The sequence below is a fragment of the Odocoileus virginianus genome, chromosome 2 (assembly GCF_023699985.2).
Source record: "Odocoileus virginianus isolate 20LAN1187 ecotype Illinois chromosome 2, Ovbor_1.2, whole genome shotgun sequence".
NCBI lineage: Eukaryota > Metazoa > Chordata > Mammalia > Artiodactyla > Cervidae > Odocoileus > Odocoileus virginianus.
In genome coordinates, this window is record NC_069675.1 from 4,282,843 (window position 1) to 4,307,449 (window position 24,607).

Sequence of the window (24,607 nt, forward strand, 5' to 3'; positions counted from 1 at the left end):
TAGACATAACTACAAGAAGGTCTTGGAAACTCTTCAAAGTCAAAGAAAAATCTTTTTCCATGTAGGTTCATCATGTCTAGTATTCATCACTAGCATTTGGCATTTTCCTAGATTCCCTCCCTCACAAACATCACACCCCTGTCCCTCAACCTCCTAAGGCCAGTCTCTCATCACCTATTCAGCCTGTGTAATCTCTCTGACAAAGAACATCTCACCAGCCTTTCACGATTTCTCACTGCCCACAGGCTCATCTGTCTGTATCACAGGCCTCTGCATGTCTGCCAAGCCTCTCCTTCGTTTCTCCCCTTACGCTTTGGGTTCCAACATATTCACCTACTTGTCATTCCAGAGACTTTTGAACCCCACCTGTGGTTCTCTATGGCTCTTTGCTACTCTTTCTATCTTGAATGCTCTTCTCTTTCCTACCTGTGGCAAATACCAGATCTTCCCTTTACTTCCTCAAACAGACTCAGGCCTCCTTTCAACATTAGAGAGCTAGCATCTTATACCTAACACTAAGCCCCTTGTTTCTATCTTTGTACCTAACATAGTACTTTGCCCCCCAATAAGTGATCAAATTTTTGAGTAAGTGATTTACCTTGATGCCTGTTCCATCTCAGCAATGATATTCTTCATGCCTGAAATGGTCTTTTCCTTGAAAAATAATATACGTATTAAATACAAAATTATCTTAAACTGTTATTTCTGTTAAAAGTGAATATATTAGAAGAATTTCCCACCTCCTTTTTGATTTACAGTTGTTTTTAAACACTTGTGTTCTACTCTTGCTACGCTTTAAAACTAATGCTTAATTTATCAATGTGAGTATCTGTACTGGATAAAAACAATTGATTGTGCTCTCTAAAACAAAGACTATACTTAGGTATATTGATATGAGATCATCACACCAAATACCATTAAAAAATGTTTTGTGCAGTCACCCAGCAACATAAAGAACCCCTAAGCACTCTGTTTTTGGAGGAAACCCAATGATTTGGCACTGGGTTCTCTACTGGAAATAGGACTGATTTACTTCCTTACTTCTTCATGTTATAAAACCCAGGCAAGTGAATCATGTAAAATTAAATTTAGTTATTAAGAATAATGATCTTGACAAAGTACACCATATATATCAGTCATCAACATCACCTTGAAAAAGCTGTTACAGTGGGATTACTTATAGAAGTATACTATTAATTTTAGGTGTAAGCTAGTAAGCAGGCCTAGAGCAAAAGTGTAAGAAATAAATTATTTCTATTTTTCTTTTTCAAGGGTGTGGAGAGGGAGTAGGATTAGTGGAATCAATCAAGACTGAGATGAGGGGGAATATCTTAATGCCATCAATACCATTTCCAGATGTCGTCCTTTAAAAACTAGCTGATCCTGGAACTAGTAAGAGATACTACACATAGACACTTAGCACTGACATTAAGTCCTTAAAAAATAGAAAAATTATTCTTCCACTAAAATAACCAGATTTCACTTTGCCTTTAAAATTTTCAAATCCTAGTAACCAAGTAACAAGATGAAAATTAAACCTGTAGTTCCCAATGAGTGCTGTTCCCATCATCAGAGACAACTCTGTGTGTGTGTGTGTGTGTGTGTGTGTGTGTGTGTGTGTGTATGATCCTTCCTTACTCATGTGTTCCTCTCTAGGGTGTTTTTAGCTCTGGTTTCCCATTCTGTTTTCTGACAGAATGGCACAGATTCCATATCTGGCCATAATGGATACTGAAGTATGGTTAAAATATCCATTAGCAAAACTGTTAAACCCCTTAAAGAATCACAGCCAATAGAGGAAAAACAAAGAGAAAATACTGCTTACTACGGAATATTTACAAATGCTTTGGAAATACAATTTAACACACTTCTAAATAAATTCTGAAAAGCTAACTGAATTTCTAGTATTTCTGACAGCTGTTACTTGGTTAAGATTTAAACATGGCTTATAGGCCTAAAAAGATCTCTCTTTCATCAACAGAAATTCCTTGAAAGATTCTCTAAAAATACTGCAAAAGTATTCCAGGCAAACAAAATTACTGTATAGAATCCAATAATATATCCTCCTAGACTATTTTTCTGTTAATGTGACCCTAATAGTACCATTTTTAAAAATTTATATCATTATCAACTTGATAATCCTTGTACAATCTCAATATATTTGTCCAATCAGAGACATAGATTCAAGTCAATTGTTAAAAATTCAACGTGGACAGGGTGGTCATATATCTACTTAGAAAAAAGAAACAAACTAAAATTTTATACAAATAATTCTGACTTTTATGATTCAAAAGTCTGTGAACTTGCTATTGAATTTTCTAACTTTAATTGGTATCAAGTAGTAGAACAAATTTTAAAAAACTATGATTACCAGACCAAATTCACTTTATTCACTATAATACAGACTTTTCCATAGTAATTACTTTTCCAATGTAATCTTCAGATTAAACTAATAAAACTACTATTTTTCACTGAAAGGTATTATAAATTCAGCTCTGAAATATCACTGTATAGAACATTTCCTCTTTTGAATGTGTAACACTTTTCCCTACATAGGATGGATGTGTTTACATTCATAATCCTATATAATACTCAATTTTGAAATGGACTTGCAACTCAATATTCTTTGTGAAGGAGAAGATAATATTGGTACAGTTAGCAGAGTGGAAGACGTGAAATTAATCAGACTTTTCCAGTTAAGCCAAAATTTACTATCTCATGTACTTTGATAACTTCAATTATGCTCATGATATCCAAATCTATTAACTTCAATTTTCTCTGCAAACCTTAAAATACAAGATTCAACTCATGTCACAAAGGCATGTTGATAACCTTCCTCACTAAGCTTGCTCTGTGTCCTGTGTCTCCTACTTCACACACAGGAACTAGTCATTGGGCTCCTAAGTCAGAAAGCACATCCTGTCAGTCTTACTTCCTAAACAGAGCCGTCTGTTTCTCTCATGGACACTGTCACTTTTAATACAGTTCTTATCACTTTACTCCTAACTAGTGTCCTGTCACTACTCTCATTTCCCTACAACCCACTTTTTACATGGATTAACAAATGACAGGATAATGCTTAAAAGATCTAATTGTAACAATTCATTTACATGATTTCAATGATCTTCTACATCCATGATGATGGTATCTAAACTGAACATCTCACGCATTTCTGACTTGTTGCTCATCTATCCCATCTTATCTTTTACCTGTCTTCATGCCCCCGTACTCCCTTCCTTGCACTCTATTCTCTGGACATACTAAAATGTCAAGAAATCTCACCAAATTCTCTGATGAAAGCCACTGGGCTTCCATATAAGTTGCTCTACTTGTTTGGATCACCTTTTCTCTGAAGAGCGCTCTATCATTCTGGATCACTCCTTTCTCTAAATCTTTTCCTGGCTAATTTCTAGTCATCTTTCAGGGCAGTATAAGCACCATCACTGTGTGGAAGGCTTCCTAGATATTCTTCCTCCCCTAATCCAACCCCTGGCCTGAATCAGGTGTTTCTGCCAAACTTCACTCATACATTGTGCATGTGCCATTATGGTGCTTGGCATATTCCATCATAACAGCATCTTTCTTTATCTTGCTTTGAATTATACCACAGGCCTTTGGAAGGTATGCCCACTCAGTTTCTAACGTAATACCGGTACATGTCAATAAATGTTTGTCGGATGGATGGATGGATGGATGAGTGAATGGGTTAGTTCCCTTAGAGGGAAAGACCCTCTAAGTTAGTGCCCTTACAGAGGGGAAAGACCCTAAGCCAGTGAAGCTCCCTTTGCTTAAGACATTTGTAGAAAACAGTTTAGGAATTGCCTTCAGAATCAGTTTATGAGCTAGAAAGGCGGTCATTATTTCAAAACACCTTTATTTGTCGTTGTCTGAACAACAAAACTGTGGAATGAAGTTTATCACCCAATTTTTTTACCAGTTCCATATGATCCACTCTCAAAGGCTGATGATGATGGAAAAACATGATCCTAATTTTGAATATAAACTTCATTGTATTTAATGACATATATTGCCTCCCAAGGTGGCTACTTGAAAATATAAGTTCTGCTGTGCTTTTAAAAAGAAATCAGTCTCACTGCTTTTTTTAAATTATGCTTTACATTTTGAGATGTTTGAATTAGTTATTGTTAGTAAAAGTTGATCAGAAATTGATGCTAGAAAAATTTATTTAAAAATATTAGCTAGTGAATTTGAACACATATTTCCTAAGACTATCCTGAAATATTTCAAAATCAGATTTTAAAGTTTCACTTCTCTAAGGAAAAAAAGTTGGGAAAATCCTATTATTTTATTCAGATTCAAGTTCAAACATTTCTTTTAAATCACAGTTCTCAGAACATACTTTCATTGCCAAACTCTCTCCAAGGGACGCAATATTCTCAGATTTTTTATCCAAACATGCTTGCAGGCATTCCTTTTCTTTAGCCAAATCATTGAGGGTTGCACCAAGAATGCTGATTTCTTCTCGTTGGGCAATACTTTGTCTTGTAAAATTATCTAAATGTGTAATCATAAAGGCATTGTTTTAAAAAAGATAAAAATTTTTCCAGTTCAAGCAGAGTGAAGTACTTTTCTAAGTAAATACTCCTATACTATATTCAGTGACTAAAGATAAAATACTCTATCCCAAATTTTAAAATGGCTTTTGTTGTTAGTGATTAAAAATGAAGATTAATCATTCTAAATGACTTATAAATGAAAAAGCACAATTAACACATTTGAATTAGAACAGCAAAGAAAAGTTCTATATAACAAGTTCTCAAAGTAGAATGTGTGGTGGGAGAGGGGAAGGTGTGTGGAGAAAGTACATGGAATGTTTATTTTTTTTCTCTTCTAATTTCACCTTCCTTTAGCTTCAAATCACTATTGCATATAAATTGGTAACTACCAGATCTTAAAATATATTCAGTTAAGTCATCATCGGAGTCAAATATCTTCTAATATTCTGATTTTCTCTACAGCACTGTTATAAACATTCCTAGAAAAAAATCATCCCAGGAAGTCTGATTTGCTTTGTAAGTTTGCTGGAATGCCAGTGTCAGTGTTGAAGTCCTGTATAATTGGTATAGAAAGGTGGTTTTCAAATTGTGGTTTTTCAACCAGAACCATCAGCATCACCTGGGAACTTGTTAGAAATACAAATCCTTAGGTCCCGTCCTAGACCTACTGAATTAGAAATTCTGAGTGGGCAGAGCAATTTATGTTTCAACAAGCACCCTGGGAAAGATACAAAAGCCCTGGCATATCCTACTCCGAGGAGCCTGGCTCCAGTGAGCTTAGCTCTCCTGAAGTTTGAGGAGCACTGGTCTAGACCATCTCTACCCAAAGAAACTTGGTGTGACTAGACCTCTAGGTTAACGACTGCCAAGGGCCACCCAGTGCAGCACTGAGAGTGGAATTCCATATCACAAGAGGGTGATGTATACAAAAGGGATGTATCCTGTTTCTTTTCTAGGCAAACCACTTGTTTTGGGTGTTCTGATATCTGAGTTCATTCCCATTGGCAGAAAACAAATTGTAAGCCAATTCTAGGATCTCCTACCTTAAAAAAAAAGTTAACCCCACATCCCATTTATGCTACCACCCCATTTTTCTGCTATTCTTAACAGCCAAACTTCTGTTTGACTTCTGTTCTCTCCTGTCTCTACCATTTCATTCCTAATCATTCCTCAGACTACTCCATCTTTTTCATCTAACACTATAATTCAAACTTTTGGGGGACCCATGTTTCCAAAAACTCCAATGTGTTAATTCAATCAATATATTTTCATTCTCATCTTATTTTGCTTCTTGAAAGTATCTGACAATTGATCATATCCTCCTTTCTAAAACACATTGCTCTCTTGCCTCCCCAAATGACACTCACTTCTGGGTTTTCTTCCTACTTCTTTGGCTTCTTCTTACTCAGTCCTGGATCCTCTTCTCCTCATTCTCTACATTTTCCCTAGGTGATTTCACGGTTTTAAAATATCATTTACATGCTGATGTGTCCTAAATGTATATCTTTAGCTTAGATTTCTCTTCTGAGATACTAACTTATCTATTTACCTACTTACCCTACATTTTTACTTGAACTTAAAATCCAAAACTGAGTTCTTCAATATTCTCCTTTTATATTTTCTTCTAATACTTTCTGTCTCAGTAAAAAGCACCCCACTCACCTAATTGCTTATGTCAGATATTTTTGATCTGCATAATAGCAAATCTTAAAAATCTTATTCAGTTTTAAAATGACTGTTTTTATTGTCCTGACCAAAATTTTAATTTAAAGTTACAAGAAGATTAAGTTATGACCATATTTTCATAAAGAACACTGGTAAGAAACAATAATAAGAGACTTCATAAAAATAATTTTCTCTATAAACTCAAATGAACTATGGATATATCCAAATCTATGTATACTTTCTAGCAAAAATAGTATATATGTAATACATTTCATTACAACAGCTATGGGCATGACATAATATAATATAAAAGCTTGTAAATTTAAAATTGATCATGATAAATTTACAAAGTACTGCTGCTTTGTTTAGCTATTCCTTCATTGAAAAATATGAAGCCATGTCTAAGTATTTATGGATCTAAGTTTAAGTAAAACATTTTACTATCAAAGAAAAATAATTTTCTCATGATTTTTGACTAAAAACTTTTAACTTAAGGGTCTATTTCTAAGTTTCTCTATGTTATAACTGAAGAGAAGAAAACTTTTTTTTCCAGACTTAAAAAACAAAAAGAAACATCAGGAAAAAACTCACCAATTTTTTCATCCAAGCACATAATTTTCTCCTGAGTAAGCTGTAGCTCATATTTTTTCTTAGCAAGGTGTCGCTGAGTATCAGAAAGATCTTTCTCTGTGTTTTCATATAAAAGTCTGTAAACATTTTAATAATAAAACTAATTCTGAAATTTTATGTTTTATCAACTTTTTAGTGTATTTAAATCTAAGAACTTTAAAGAAAACTAATGCACATTTTTTCTTCTTAGTATTTTCATTATAAAAACACACTATAGGAGGTTGGAAATATAAAGGGTAAAAGGGGATCCTCAATCTACCACGGTAACATAAACAACTATAGTATTCATTAGTACTTTTTTGCTTTGCATAAAGTTACCATAATCTAAATTCAAACTTGAGTTCAGATTTTTTTCACCTATACTCAATCTTTAACACTTTTCAGTCTTATAATTTAGCCCTTCAAAGGATGATTTTCTACTGAAAAGCTTTATATGAGCAACAGCCATTTGCTTTCAAGTAAATATAACCATTTACTTAAGTACTCCCCTAATATTAGACATTTGGGTTCATTTCAGGTTTTCATTAGCATAAATAAATCTATAATGAACAGTATTTCACTGAATCCACACACACACAAAAAAAGTATGTAGCAGGCACTATGGTGAACTAGATGGGCAGGGACCCTGCTCTCATGCAATTCATAGTCAATAAACAAATAAGTAGACAGACCATAATTTCTGGAAATATGGAAGCTAGATAATCTGAAAGTACTCTCACCACAAAACACACATACTAAAGAAGATGTAAGAAGCATCCTTTAAAATGTATAGCAAAACTCAGAACAATCTCTAAGAGAAGTCCTTTGGTGTCAAATCAGAGTAATAAGACTATGAACTGATGTTATATTAGATATGGTTGGGTTTACCTGTCTCAGTAGCCTAGAGTCTTGTCTTCTAACTCAGAAACAGAAGATGAGGCCACAGAAATGTCTGCAACACAAGTTTTAGAAATAAGATCCCCCACATAAAGCCACTAAGAGCTACACTATTAGTGGAGAGGCCAGACTAGAGGAAATCAGCTTGCCAAACATTGCTAAGGCAGGGTAACAAAAATAACTAACATCTTCGTTGGGAAATCTCAATCTCAAGATAAGAAATCAAAATAAAATCTGATTCCAGGACAGTAATATAATCTAGAAAACTTGGTGGAAATACACACAAAAGTTTACTGGAGGGACATGACTTCAACTCAGGCACAAACTAAACCCCAGACAAGAGTTTGTTGAAAATAAGCTCACAAACCAACACAATATTGTAATTATCTTTCAATTGAAAATAAATTTTTAAAAAATGAGCTCACAATTCAATCTTAAAAACATTCTAAGAAACATCCCAAACGTAGTGGGAGTCAAAAGACACACAAACTAAATTAGATCTCAAAGAACTTCAGATTATAGCCTTATTAAACAGAAATTTTAAAATAATTTTAAATACTAATACATAAAAAGTGTAATAAAAATACATAATAAAAAGAGCCAGCAGATTTTAAAAAGAACCAACGAGAACTTCAGGAAATTAAACTAAGAGCATTTAAATAAAAATTTTAAATGACATCAAATGACAAGTTTAAGAACAAAACAGATACAGCTAAAGAGACAATTAGTAAGCTAGAAAAAAAAGCCAAATCAGGGGAAATTATCTATAATAGAGCACAGATAAAAAGACAGAACAAAAAAACACACAAAAAACAAACAAACAAACAAAGACAGAACAAATACAAAGGAAAGTTCAGGAGACATAAACAACAGAATGAGGAGGTCCAATATTTACCTAATAGGGATTCCAGGAAAGAACAAACACAATATTCAAAAAAACAATGGCTCATATAACACATGATTATGCTAAAGAAATATCAATGAAAAACATGAAAACCAGCTTTAAGGGAATGTAAATCATGGGTAGAGCAAAAAACAAATCTGTATCTAGTAAATGGGGGAGGGTAAAAGGACTTAAAGGGAGACAAGATTTCTACATCAACAATGCAATAAAAAACTAGGCAGAATATCTAAATAGACACTTCTCTAAAGCAGACATACAGATGGCCAACAGGTATATGAAAAGATGCTCAACACTTTTAATTATTAGAGAAATGCAAATCGAAACTACAACCAGGTATCATGTCAAACCAGTCAGAATGGCCATCACCAAAAAGTCTACAAATAATTAATGCTGGAGAGGGTGTGGAGAAAGATGAACCCTATTACATTGTTGCTGCTGCTGCTAAGTCGCTTCAGTCGTGTCCAACTCTGTGCAACCCCATAGACGGCAGCCTACCAAGGCTCCTCCATCCCTGGGATTCTCCAGGCAAGAACACTGGAGTGGGTTGCCATTTCCTTCTCCAATGCATGAAAGTGAAAAGTGAAAGTGAAGTCGCTCAGTCGTGTCCGACTCTGCGCGACCCCATGGACTGCAGCCCACCAGGCTCCTCCGTCCATGGGATTTTCCAGACAAGAGTACTGGAGTGGGGTGCCAGTGCTTTCTCCATTGTTGGTGGGATGTAAACTGGTATACATCCTCTATGGAAAACAGTATGGAGGTTCCTAAAAAAACTAAAAACAGGGCTACCAAGTTACTATATGATCCAGCAATCCCGCTCCTAGGCATATATCCAGGGAAAATCATACTTTGAAGAGATACTTGCATCCCAATGTTCACTGCAACACTTTACAATGGCCAGAACGCAGAAGCAACCTAAATGTCCAGCAATAGATGAAGATGTGTGTATATATACAATGCAATATCACTCAGCCATAAAAAAAATAAAATAATGCCTTTTGCAGCAATACGAATGGGCCTAGAGATTATCATACTAAGTAAAGTAAGCCAGAGAAAGAAAAATATCTGATATTGCTTATATGTGGAATTTTAAAAAAGACACAAATGGACTTATTTACAAAACAGAAAGAGACTCACAGACACAGAAAATAAGCTTAGGATTACCAAAGGGGAAAGATGGGTGGGATAAGGTAAATTAGGAGGCTGGGATTAAATATACACACCACTATATATAAAACTGGTAACCAATAAGGACCTACTGTATCACACAGGGAACTATACTCAATATTCTGCAATAACCTATATGAGAAAGGAATCTGAAAAGTAACATATATTTATGTAATTGAATCACTATACTGTATACCTGAAACTAACACAGTATTGTAAATCAACCATACTTTAATAAAAATATTCTTGAAAATACATGCTAATATAAGAGCCATAAATACAATAAGTGTGTTAATTCATATGATAATGAATGAGTCCTCGAAATACAGGCAGAGGATGTGACAAAATCTTCCGCTGTACACTGTGGCCATCCTTATCCTGTTAAACTATACTGAAGCTGCATATTTTCCAAAATTGCCATAAGATCCCTGTATAACTCAAGAATACATCTAATAGGAAAAAGGAAAATGGAAAACTGCATGCACAATTAGAAGTTCTCAAATCAGACTTTTAAGACTGACCCATAAACCCACAATGAAAACAGACATTCAAGAAACAGAAACTTCAGAAATAAAGCTGGTATCTTCTTTTGCAGACTCTTCTAACAGGCCCTCCAATGTCAGAAAACTCATTCAAGATATGTTAGGAGGTTTTTAGACCAAAGCCCAAAGGGGCTTAGATTATAAACTACCTGATGTACTTTTTTTCCAATGGTTATTTTGGAGCTTAAAACCAACTCCCCTGTGCACCCTCAGTAGGTGTTAAAAATCAGGGTTCTGGCATAGCATGCGATTCTCCTGATTCCTCTTTATGGTCTTATTCTCAAAACAAATTACTGTTTGGTTCTCAAACTGCACTCTCCACTAGTGCTCAGTTGTACACACTTTGCCCAGTTCTAAAGAAATACTCATTCGGAGACGCTCAAAATAATGCTTTCATAGATAATTATTTATAATTAAGTAGATTTTCCAAAGAAACTCAAACTAGTGAAACAGAAAATTCTACAGATGACAGCACTCATAAATCAAGCTACAAGGTATAGTGATGGCTTTATATAGTTTCCATTCAGCATTTTACCAAATAAAATTACAAGCAAGTTTGAGAGCAGAGACTGAAATTTATGCTTTGCTACCTCAGAATGACTCTAAGACTTAAAATTCAAAATGAGAAATCTGTACCTATTATAAAACTCAGTGCACAGAATAGAACTCTTCCTTCACAAAATGACATAAGCAGAACCAAATGATAGATTTTTAGAGTAATTTTGGAAAACGTCTTGACAGGTAATTTGTCTGGCCAGAAATCATATAGTGAAGGTTCTCAGTATGACATTAATATGGGATATGACATACAGTTGCCATCTCTAGCTCAGAGTCCTATTATAGATTTTGGTTGCTTCCCAATTTGGGCAATTATGATTAGAGCTGCTACAAACACTATGTGTAGGTTTCTGTGTGTTCATAACGTTTTCAACTCCTTTGGGTAAATATCAATAAGCATGATTGGTGGATCATACGGTAAGTGCATGTTTAGTTTTGTATGAAACTGCCAAATAGCTTTACAAAGTGGCTGTGACACTTTGAATTCCCATCAGCTCCTGTTGATCTACATTCTTACCAGTATTTGTTGTGATTCTGATTTTGGCCATTCTAATAGCTATGTTTTAATATCTTGTTTTAATTTGCATTTCCAGATGATATATGATGTGTTGCATCTTTTTATATACTTATTTGACATCTCTATAACTTCTTTGATGAGATGTTTGTTAAGGTCTTTAGCCCATTCTAAGTGGGTTGTTGCAAAATTCAAAAAATCCTTATTGCAAAATTCAGACTTAAATTGAAGAATGTCAAGAAAACCACTAGATCATTCAGGTATGACCTAAATCAAATCCCTTATGATTATACAGTGGACGTGACAAATAGATTCAAGATATTAGATCTAATAGAGTGCCTGAAGAACTATGGACTGAGGTTTGTGACACTGTATAGGAAGCAGTGATCAAGACCATTCCCAGGAAAAGAGAAATGCAAAAAGGCAAAAATGGTTGTCTGAAGAGGCCTTACAAATAGCTGAGAAAAGAAGCTAAAGGCAAAGGCAAAGTTCTAAATGTTGAACTTTGGTCAACGTTTGTTGTAGCTGCAGATGCCAGAGGTGTTACATGTCTCTATTGTCCTGTTTTTGTTTCTCTCATTGACTACTTTAGGTTTCCCTACATGCTCCTCTTCAGGCTTAAAAAGAATCTGCCTGCAATACAGGTGACTCAGGTTCAATCCCTGGGTTGTTAAGATTCCCTGGAGAAGGAAATGGCAACCCACTTCAGTATTCGTGCTGGGAAGAGTCCCACAGACAGACAAGCCTGCAGGCTACAGTTCATGGGGTCACAAAAGAGTCAGACCGACTTAGCGACTAAACAACCAAAACAAAATATCTGGCTTTCAACAAATTACAAGGCATGCCAAAAGTCAAGCAAAAACAGCCTGAAGGATCAACGCAAGATTCAACCATGGCTGAAAAGTGGACAACATGCAGTAATAGGTGGATAACATAAGAAGAGAGATGGAAAAAAAAAAAAAAAGAGAGAGAAGAGGAGAGATGGAAGCTCTGAGAAAATAAAATGAAAATGATAGCATAATACTATGACAAGACCCTTGAAATCCCCTTGATGGGTTCATCAGTAGATTGGACATGGTCAAGAATAAATCATTGAGCTTAAAAATAGGTCAATAAAAACTTCCCAAACTGAAAAGCAAAGAGAAGAAAAAAAAAACAACAAAACAGAACAGAATATCCAAGAATTGTGAGTCTAACTGAAATACCAGAAGGAGAAAAAAAGAAAAGAATAAGAACATGAGAAATGGTTGATGTAACAATGACCTAGAACTTTCCAAAATTAACATACTATATAAAGAGAACTGCAAAACACTGATGACAGAAATCCAAGATCTAAATAAACAGAGAAATATTCCATGTTCATGGATTGAAACTCTCCAGATTGTTGTCATTTCTTTCCAATTTGATCCACAGATTCAATGCAAACCCAGCTGTAATCTCAGAAAGCTATTTTACAGATATTAACAAGCTGATTCTAAAGTCCACATGGAAACAAAGGATCCAAAATAGCCAATATAATACTGAAGAGGACAAAGTTGGATAATTCACAAAGTTGGAAAAAGACAGTATGGGTTGGCAAAAAAAAAAAAAACCAAATTAATCCAGTAGAATAGAGAGCCAGAAATGCGCCCACACATATATAAGCAACTGATCTTTGACAAAGGCGCAGAGACAATAGCACAAGGGCAGTATTTTAACAAGCGCTGGGACAATTTTGTAGCTGCTTGGTCGCTAAGTCGTGTCCGACTCTGTGATCCCATGAATCGCAGCATGCCAGGCCTCCCTGTAAGTCACTGTCTCCCAGAGTTTGCTCACACTCATGTCTTCTGAGTCAGTGATGCCAATTTTAGAGCATCCATACGAAAATTAAGTAAACCTAGATACAGACTACAGCTTTCACAAAAATTAACACAGATCACTGAACTTAAGTATCAAATGCTAAACTATACAACTTCTAAAAGAAAACGAGAAAAACATTTGCCCTCGGATTTAGTAGAGTTTTTAAATATTACACCAAAAACACAATTCATGAAAGAAAAAGTTGGTAAGTTGAACACTGTCAAAATTTTAACTTTCTGCTCTGCAAAACGCACGATTAAAAAAATAAAAAGACAAAGCACAGACTGGGGGAATGTGTTTGAGAGGGCTTCCTGGGCAGCTTAATGGTAAAGAATCTGCCCACAATGTGGGAGACCTAGGTTCAATCCCCGGAACTGGGAAGATCCCCTGGAGAAGGAAATGGCAACCCACTCCAGTATTCATGCTTGGTGAATCCCACAGACTGAGGAGCCTAGTGAGCTACAGCCCATGGGGTTGCAAAGCTCGGACATGACTGAGTGACTAACGCTTTCACTTTCTTTCACTTTATCTGATAAAAACATGACCCAAAATATATAAAGAAATCTTAAAGTTCAACACTAAATGGATAAACAATTGAAAAACTGGGCTAAAGATCTAAACAGACACCTCACCAAACATACACAGATGGCAAACAACAATATGAGAAGAGATTCCACATTATCTGTCATTGAAGGTGAAGGTGAAGCCGCTCAGTTGTGTCCGACTCTCTGCGACCCCATGGACTGTAGCCCACCAGGCTCCTCCATCCATGGGATTTTCAAGGCAAGAATACTGGAGTGGGTTGCCATTTCCTTCTCCAGAGAATTGCAAATTATGACAAGAGATCACTACACACCTATTTTAATGCCTAAAATACAGAAATTTGACAATAATAAATGCTGACAGAAAGTCTCCTTCATTCCTTTTAATGGAAATGCAAAACGGTATATTCACTTTGAAAGAGAATTTGGTAGTTTCTTACAAAGTTAAATGTAGTTTTACTATATGAGTCAGCAATTGTGCTCCTAGGTATTTACTGAACTGATCTAAAAAATTCTGCTCTGGGAATTCTCTGGCATCCCAGTGGTTAGGACTCTGCATTTTCACTGCTGAGGGCACAGGTTCAACACCTACTCAGGGAACTAAGATCCTGCAAACTGTGAGGAGAAGACAAAATAAAAATTTAAATAAAAAAATAAAAACTCTGTCCACACAAAAACCTGCACATGAAAGTGTATAGCAGCTTTATTCACAATTGCCAAAAACTAGAAGCAACCAAGATGACTTTCAATAGGTGTATGGATAAACACACTGTGGTACATACATATGATAGAATATTATTCAATAAGACGAAATGAACTATCAAGGTATGAAAAGCACATGGATGAACCTTAAATGCGCATTACTAAGTGAAAGAAGCCAGTGTGAAAAGGCTATGTACCGTATGATTTCAATTATATGACATTCTGGAAAAGGCAAACATTACCTCAGCCAGGCAACTGAAGTCAAAATCAACAGTGATACATCATATTGATAAGATGTACTCATGACACCTGAATATCTGTGTACTCAAAAATGGCACCTTACTGCTGTGACCTTTCTCTCAAAAACATAACCCAGTCTAACCATGAGAAAGTCATCAGACGAACTCCAATTGGAAGACATTCTACAAAATACCTGATCAGTATTCCTCAAAACTGTCAAGGTCATCACAAACAAGGAACGTCTGAGACTTTCATAGCCAAGAGAAGCCTAAGGAGACAAGACAACTAAATGTAATATGGTGTCCTGTATGGGATCCTGGATCAGAAAAAGGACATTATGGAGAAAGTAAGGAAATCTGAATAAATTACAGACTTTATTAGAGTGTATCAATACTGATCAGCTTTAAAAAAACCATACTAATGCAAAATGTTATTAACAGAGGAAACTGGGTGTGAGGTATGTAGGAACTCTGAACTATCTTCACAAATTTTCTGTAAATCTAAAACTTTTCTATAATACAAAGTTTTATTTTTAAAAATTTGTATTTTCATATATAAGAAATCAGAAAGTAAAATTTTAAAGTTCCATTTACATCAGTATCAAAAAGCAGAAAATGCTTAGGGATAGATTGACAAAAATAATGTAAGATCTATACACTGAAAATTATAAAACATTATGAGAGAAATTAAAGATCTAAATAAAGAAATGGACAGGAGTTCCCTAGTAATGGCCCAGTGGTTAGGACTTGCTGCTTTCAATGTAGTGGCCCAGGTTCGATCCTTGGTCCAGGAACTAAGATCCCATGAGCCACTAAGCATGGTCAAAAAAAAAAAGAAATGGAAGTGTTCATGAGTAGGGGTTTTTCATCAATTCCAAATTCCCAAGGCTTTTCTGTTTATACTATGAAGCTGATTCTAAAATTAAATAAAAATGCAAGGAACCAGAATATCTAAAACAACTTTAAAGAAAGAACAAAGTTAGAGGACTACCAGTACCTAATTTGAGGACTAAAAAAGTAATCAGGAAATGTTATACTGGCATCAAGACATATAAATAGATCCATGAAACAAAATAGACAATCAAGAAATAGACCTTCACATATATGGACAACTGATATTCTACAAAGTTACAAAACAATTTAGTGAAAAAAAAGGAAAGCTTTTCAACAAGTGCTGCTGGAACAATTGGCTATTCATATGTAAAAAAATGTGAATGTTGAACTACACCTTCTACTATAAACAAAAATTAACTCGAAATGGATTGTAGATTTAAATGTAAGAACTGAAACTATAAAGCTGCTAGAAGAAAATCCAGGAGAAAAATCTCACCTTAGGTTTGACAATAATTTCTTTAAAAGAATACAAAGGCTGGAAATAAACTTTTAAAAAGCGGTAAGTTTCACTTAATCAGAAATATTTCCCCTTTAAAAGACGCTTAGGAAAATAAAAAGGCAAGCCACAGACTGGGAAAAAATATATGCCAAACATATATTGTACCTGACAAAGAATTTACATCCAGAATATAGAAAGGATTTTTACAACTTATTAATATATATAACTCCATAAAAGTTTGCAAAAGTTTTGAACAGACACTAAAGAAGATATATTTATGGCACAAAATGACATGAACAGATGCTCAAAATCACTAGTTATTAGAGAAGGCAAATCAAAACCACAATACATACCTATTAGGAGGGCTAAAACTATAAAGATACTGTATATGAAGTATTGATGAGGATATGTAACAACTGGCACACTCATACACTGCTGGTGAAAATGTAGAATAAAACAGCACAACCACTTTGAAAACCGTTGAATGGTTTTTCAGAAATTAAACACACCTTCATCATGTGACTCAGTCACTGCAGTCTCAGGTGTCTACCCAAGCGAAGTCAGAGCACACACCCATGTAGAGACTCACGTGTGTATGCACGCTCATAATGGTTAGACTATGGCTCTGAGGCGGGAACAGCCGAAACGGTCATGTGGTATGTCCATACAATGGAGTACTACTCAGCAATAAAAATGAATGAACGATTGATTGTATGTGACAACATGGATAAATCTCAAAGTAATTATGCTGAGTGAAAGCAGCCCTATAAAAGCACATACACTGCATGATTTCACTTATATCATAACATTTTAGAAACTCTGAATAAGTCTGTGATGGAAAGCAAACCCAGTGGTGGCCTGGGGAAGAGGATAGACAGGCGTGAGAAAATTCTGGACAGTGATGGACAGGGCTTCTGTCTTGAGTGTGATGAAAGCCTTACAGGTACAAACGGAGGTCAGAACTTACCAGACTGAACACTTTAAGCATGTGCAATTTTTACTATATGCATGTCAATTATACTTTAATAATACTGTTAAAAGAAAACAAATGTACACAAAACCCTCAAATTTATTATATATTTATCTTTCAGAATATTTTTAATAAACCACTAAAATGCTTTCAAAGAACTTCCAACTACATGAGAAAATATTTATGGTATGTGATTAAGTGAAATTGGCCAAATATATAACTTAATATAGGATGAGCTCAATTACATGGAAAGCTTGTATACAGACATAAACACTTCTGGCTAGAAAAACAAATCTATATTACTGCATTTTCCATGGGCTATGGAATCATGGATGATTTAAATTTCTTGGAAACTTTCTCTATTTTTCAAGGCTTTCTTTGTTGTTGTTCTTATTTTATTATTATTATTATTATTATTATTTCACCTGAACCTGCAATATCCCTTCAAGCATGAGAGTAAAAATAAATGAAGGGCAAGGTGAAAAGACAGCCTTCAGAATGGGAGAAAATAATAGCAAACAAAGCAACTGACAAAGAGTTAACCTCAAAAATACACAAGCAGCTCATGCAGCTCAATGCCAGAAAAATAAACGACCCAATAAAAAAAATGGGCCAAAAAACTAAACACACATTTCTCCAAAGAAGACATACAGATGGCTAGCAAACAAGATGCTCAACATCACTCATTATCAGAGAAATGCAAATCAAAACCACAATGAGGTACCATCCCATGCCGGTCAGAATGGCTGCTATCAAAAAGTCTACAAACAATAAATGCTGGAGAGGGTGAGGAGAAAAAGGAACCCTTTTACACTGTTGGTGGGAATGCAAACTAGTACAGTCACTATGGAGAAGAGTGTGGAGATTCCTTAAAAGACTGGAAATAGAACTCCCATATGACCCAGCAATCCCACTTCTGGGCATACACACTGAGAAAACCAGAATTGAAAGAGACATGTGTACCCCAATGTTCATTGCAGCACTGTTTACAATAGCCAGGACATGGAAGCAACCTAGATGTCCACCAGCAGACAAATGGCTAAGAAAGCTGTGGTACATATACACAATGGAATATTACTCAGACATTAAAAAGAATGCATTTGAATTAGTTCTAATGAGGTGGATGAAACTGGAGCCTGTATAATAATACAGAGTGAAGTAAGTCAGAAAGAAAAACACCAATACAGTATATTAACGCATATATATGGAATTAAGAAAGATGGTAATGATGACCCTATATGTGAGACAGCAAAAGAGACACAGATGTATAGAACAGACTTTTGGACTCTGTGGGAGAAGGCGAGGGTGGGATGATTTGAGAGAATAGCACTGAAACATGTATATTGTCATATGTGAAACAGATCGCCAGTTCAGGTTTGATGCATGAGGCAGGGTGCTCAGGCTGGTGCACTGGGATGACCCAGAGGGATGGGATGGGGAGGGAGGCGGGAGGGGGGTTCAGGATGGGGAACACATATACACCCATGGTTGATTCATGTCAATGTATGGGCAAAAACCACTGCAATATTGTAAAGGAATTTGCCTCCAATTAAAATAAATAAATTAATTAAAAATAAATAAATAAATGAAGGGAAAGAATTTGAGTAATTCTCTATCCTGACAAGTGATTCCAATGCATCAATATGTACCACAGACCCTTGAAAAACCAAAGAGGCGACTTTGGGAATTTGTATATGAACCAAGTATTATCTGTAGACTAAATAATGTATTTCACACTCATGAACTATTATTTTTCACACGTTTATAGATACACTGAAATTCAACCTGAGCGAATGTGTAGAATTTCTATTTCTCACATCTGTAGACACTACAAGTAAAACCACTAACATGGAGATCTTTAAAAACTTACTCCCCTATACCACAGCCTGTAGGTTGCTTTAACTGGAATTTCTCCCGCTTCAGAGCAGTATGTAGGAACAGCTACACAGTATGTGGCATTCAGTTAACAGAAGTTCCGTTACATGTTCTCACTTCTTTGCTACAGCTTTTACTGGATGTTAAACCACCCCTTTTCTAAGCTATTGTCAAACCTGTCCTTTGTGTTTTCTTATACTGTTCAGATCCCAGAACATAATTTAAGTTATAAGGTAAATTAAACAGTGAAAGGCCAAGGTCAAACATGCTCTTTATCCAGAAGGGCTTTGTAAACGCTATTTCAGCTAAATACTGAAGCTTTCTGCAAATACAAGATTAAAATTACTAGAAGTTTGATTCCTATAAGTGTGGCATTCCCAGTCTGTCAGTCTGTAACTAACCTTTAGGAAATCATTTAATGTGTACTGACGTGTCCACTACCGCTTCATAATAATCCTTTCGAAAATTAAAGTCAACAAATAACTTAATTATCACCCTAAAATATCCTTCAAAAAGCAGAGCTATTATTTGTAGTAAACCATTGGTTTAACGGTAATTGACTTTACCTCAAAGAATTATTCTCTGCTTTTTGTCTGCCAAGTTCACTTTCAGTATCCATTGCCTTTCTTGCTAGTGATTTCATTTCTTTTTCCACAGTGGTTATGGTTTCCTTCATCAAAGTCATATTTGACATTTGCTCCATACGTTCATCATCAAGCTATACAAGCAGAATGACAAGGTTACTGCCATCACTAAAAACATCTCAGTAATCTCTCAAGAGAGACATTCTGTCTTTGTACAAACTGGCATATGAGATGGTCAGATTAGATGTGAACCTTCTGGAGGCTACAAGGACAAGGTACTGTGGAGTAGGAACTTGGGCAAGCTGCCCACAGCTTATCCATAAAGCCTATCACAGTAGATGCACATTTTCAATCTGGTTCAGCTAGACTATAGCACACATAGCCTATTTGCAAGAAGATTTCTTATTTGTTGCTCAATATGAACAAGTACACATACAAACTGGGATTATGAAAAAAACCCTGTTTTTTTGTCTACTCCTGTCGATTGCTTTAAAACAAACAAACTCATTATACAACATAAAAGATGAATTTAAAAATATAGTCGATTAAAGTTGGTAACGGAAAGCTGAATTCCCTTAATTCTGTTTATATAGTCATAATATCTCTAATATATATGGACAGCATCTCAAAGCCTTAACTAGTAAAATGGTGATGCTTCACAATTAAATTCAGAGTAAATATATTTTTCTCATTGGTTTTCATTTTGTTATAATTTTTTCTACCCTAGCTACTGTTTAGGAAGAATAAGCCAGTTTCTCTGTCCCTGGCAATGTTATCATGAGACAGGAAGATGAAAAAGTGTTAAAATCACTGAGAATGCATCCCTAATGGTTTTTCTTTAAAGAACATACACAAAAAGCATACACAACCTAACACAAAAAAGACTTTACTCACATTTTTTAGAAGAAAATAAATAATGAAAAAGTGACAATTTACAGCATATACACCACCTTAAACATTTTATGACCGCAAATGCTATCTGAGAAAACCAACTTTTCTGAACACAGAAAACGGGGAAAGTGGGGAGCCATTGACAGTTTATAGCCCAAAGTGCAAAAGTGACTTTTTTTTACATTATGAACTGTACACTCCAGCTCTTCTATCCTTTGTTCCAAGTGAGCCTTCTCATTAAATGCTGTCTCTTGGGCAATCTGTTTAAAAGACAAAAACAAAACAAAGGTGCTCTTAATGTTGCTGTTTTGCATCTCACAGATCCTCACAGAGATAAAATTCTTTCTCGAACCTTTAGCCTCTCCCTCAGACTGTCTCGTTCTGTGGTCATTCTTCGCAAGTCAGTGAAGGCCACATCTCTCTCAGTCTCCACCCGCCGGAGGATAGCATGTGCTGTTGTTGATTTAGGAGACTTACAGCTTTTCATCATTTCTCGTCGAAGTCGGGCAATTTCTTCCTGTGCCTATTATTTAAATACATAGACTTCTGTTTAACAAGCTTTAGGAAAGAAATAAAGACTGCTATCTTCTATCCAGCCAGACAAAATGCAAGCCTATATTAATTAATGTGCATGCAGCAGGATAATGATATAATTCGTTAATGAACTTACACAAATAAATGCAAATGATGCCCCAAATGTAAATGAATATCTACAAACAGAAGTTTGGTTTACACTATCTTTGCCAAAAATTAATTATTTGGAGGCAGTTAATGCAAGAGAGAGTGTTTTACTAAGAAGTACCTACAATATATATCATCCATTTTGTAATAAATTTGAAATCAGCACAATATAGGCAGAACACTGGTTTAATAAATATTATCATAGTGTTCCAGTATTTCTCTACAAAAATGTATGTGCTATTACCAGTGGTCTTGACTACTTTCACCCTGACAGAAAGGCCCACTGATCCTTACTGATAACCCAACCTACGCGTCACATACTGGTTCAACAACCATCCTTGGGTTCCAAGTCTATTCCATATCTGCAGGTGATTTCATACCCTACTTTGCTACTTCCGTCCCTTATCTTCCTTCCTCTTGATTTTGCTCACTATCTATTCAGCTAGTATCTAAGTCTCAGAAGAAGATATATTACTTCCCAATTTCCATAGGTAAGCCCTGACCAGACTCCTGGACCTCGTTTCCTGAAGTGTCTTTTAAGATACCCCAATTCAATTTTAATTATTTGTCTCACTTTAAATACCACCCTCTCCACTGGCTCTTTCTCTACTTCTTCAGCCATGCACACGGCTCCCATATCTTGAAAAACTGTCACTTAATCCTACTGTCCCATTTATCATCATTTGTCTCTTTTTCCTTTGACAGCTTTTTTTTTTAAGTGTCATGGTTTGTACACCCTGCCTGTTCCTTATCACCCACTCTCTTACCCCAGTCTAACCTGACTCCCACACACCCACCACTCTATGGAATTCAAGTACTTGTGTCTCTATAAATCAATTATACAGTAACACAGCCGTATCCTAAAGGAAATCAACCCTGAATATTCATTGGAAGGACTGATGCTGAAGCTGAAGCTCTAAAACTTTCGCCCCATGATACAAAGAGCCTACGCATTGGGAAAGTCCCTGATGCTGGGAAAGACTGAAGGCAGGAGGAGAAGGGGACGACAGAGGATGAGATGGTTGGATGGCATCACTGATTCAACGGACATGAGTTTGAACAGGCTCAGGGAGATAGTGAAGCACAGGGGAGCCTGGCGTGCTACAGGCCATGGGGTTGCAAAAAGCTGGACACAACTGAGCGGCTGAATAACAGGAACAAACTCTCCTGTTTGTTATCTCTTGGGGCTGCTGCACTGCAACAACAGAGCTGACAGCTGGGTCAGCGCTCACACAGCCTGCAAGGCCCAAGCTGCTTTTCACCCGGGCCTTCACAGAAAAAGTGTGAAAGCTTCTGCTCTAGTCCAGTCCACCTCTCAAGCCTTGGCTCCCACCTCACTCCACTGACATATACCTTTTGCTCTAGTCATAAATGGATTCATTCACGCACTGTTTTTCCTGCCTTTACCCTTTGTTTCAGGTCATTCCTTTAGCTTGAATGTTCCTTTTTACCCCTTTCAAGATAAAAGAAACCCCATCTTCCTTCAGGACTTAAACTCCACATAGTCCAGCAAAGATCTTAATTGCCAAAACTAAAAAATACCCATCTCTTCTATTTCTTATAATATCTTTTAGACTACTTATGCTAAAAGAACAAAAAATAGATACAACACAATATATTTCTCTTCCTAACTAGAATGTAAACATAGAAAAGAGTGTCTTATTTTTTCCATCTTTTACAGTAACAAGCCCAGAACCTTACACTTAGTAGTTGCAATTCTTAATAAAATTTGATATTTTTGAAAAAATTATGTTGGTGATATATGGGGTTTAATTGAGTAAAGAAGCTATTTGTTTAATAAGGGTTGTACAATCATAAGCTAAAAATACAGATAAATGACAAATTGATTTTACTCTCTGAAATTAAACAAATTTTATGGCAATTCCTAAAGTGATTGACAGTACACCACAAGTGATGTGTTAATATTTTTTAACCTCCAAATCCAAATATTTTCACCTTGAACTCACTGTATCCGGTTACTTAACACTTTTCTCATTTCTTATTTTAAAAATCAGGCTATTTCTATGCATGTATATCATCTTTCTAGGATATGAGGATAACGTGTGTGTACACATACACAAATACTTTATATTTCATTAAGAACATCATAAGAACAAAGGTACTTCCAAAATGTTAATTTGATTAATAGATTTAAGTATTCTCACAGAACTGAAAGAATTTACCCTTCTCTGAGCCTGGTGGCCTGCCGTCTATGGGGTCGCACAGAGTCGGACACGACTGGAGCGACTTAGCAGCAGCAGCAGCAGCAGTAAATAAATGCTGGCTTCCCAGGTGGGATACAGAACCCACCTGCCAATGCAGGAGACATGAGAGACCTGGGTTCAATCCCTGGGTCAGGAAGATCCCCTGGAGGAGGGAATAGAAACCCACTCCAGTATTCTTGCCTGGAGAATCCCATGGACAGAGGAGCCTAGTGAGCTACTGTCCTAGGGTCACAAAGAGTTGGACACGACTGAAGTGACTGAGCACACACAAACACGCACGCAGACCTGAATGCTAGTATTTACATATTTTGTTTACGTATAAATAAGTTTACCTGCTCATACAGAAGAAAGGTCTTATCTCTCTCAGATGTGAGAACCTTGACATTACCCTGAATTTCTGCCAAATGACGCTCATATTTTTCCAGCATGCATTTGAGTTCTTCACGGTCTCTAGTTGTCTTCAAAAGCTCTACATCACAGTTTGTACCCTAAAATTATTACATGAGAAATCTGAATAAACAACAAGGTCCTTCTGTATACCACAGGTAAACTACATTCAATATCCTATGATGAGCCATAATGGAAAAGAATATGAAAAAGAAAATATGTACATATAACTGAGTTACTTTGCTGTACAGAGTGAAATTAAACACAACACTGTAAATCAACTATACTTCAGCAAAATTTTTTTTTTAATGTGAAATTCTTCTTTGACATGTGTTACTAATACAGTCCATGGAGTTGCAAGCAGTCGGACACAACTGAGCAACAAAACACACACACACATACACACGCACACACTAATAGAAACATCCTACTGGTGGCTGCACACAATTTCTGGTTAAGCAAACATGAGTACATAATGAAATAATGAAAAAAAAGCTTAAAAATCACTTCTCTTTTAAACAACATCATCCCAAATTGCTCCACATTTGTGTGATTACCCCCCAACCATTACTAATGCTGGGGATAAAGGACCAATTTTGATGATCCACGGTGCCATCAAAGAGAGTTCCATCTCCCATTCTCCTTGAGACACCAAGTCACGCCAAATTAAAAGGAATTATTTCCAGATTAGGTGAATCAAAAAATAAAATCCACTGCTTCAGCAACAAATTCCAAAACACTTACAAGTTTCCAAATACCTACCCGAGAAGATGGAGATGGGCGTCGTGGGCTTTTAGATCTACTTCTGATCATCCTTCTCAAATTTTGAGCTTCACTCTTGTAGTAATCTCTGTCTGCTTCTAAAGTTTTGACAAAGGAATCAAGTCTGGAAGGAGATTTATTTTGTGCTTTTTCAGTCTCTAAAATTATCTTGCCAAGGAGGAAAAAATTAGGCCATTATTTCAAGCT

General features: G+C 35.9%; 1 protein-coding gene across 6 annotated transcripts in view; it reads right to left on the minus strand.

Moving 5' to 3' along the window:
- The window catches only part of TSGA10 (testis specific 10), an 85,673-nt gene that overhangs the window by 28,466 nt on the left and 32,600 nt on the right, over positions 1-24,607 (minus strand). For 3 of the 6 annotated variants that reach the window (XM_020902594.2, XM_070474781.1, XM_020902593.2), the window contains 8 exons: positions 24,401-24,568; positions 23,584-23,739; positions 20,698-20,868; positions 20,528-20,605; positions 19,437-19,588; positions 6,774-6,889; positions 4,361-4,515; positions 599-654 (listed from right to left, as the gene is read on the minus strand). In XM_020902594.2, coding sequence (XP_020758253.1) covers positions 599-654; positions 4,361-4,515; positions 6,774-6,889; positions 19,437-19,588; positions 20,528-20,605; positions 20,698-20,868; positions 23,584-23,739; positions 24,401-24,451 — 935 coding nt within the window. In that variant the 5' untranslated portion in view covers positions 24,452-24,568. The remainder of the gene's footprint in view (positions 1-598; positions 655-4,360; positions 4,516-6,773; positions 6,890-19,436; positions 19,589-20,527; positions 20,606-20,697; positions 20,869-23,583; positions 23,740-24,400; positions 24,569-24,607) is intronic. The other 3 variants (XM_020902598.2, XM_020902600.2, XM_070474786.1) reach the window with 3 other exon arrangements.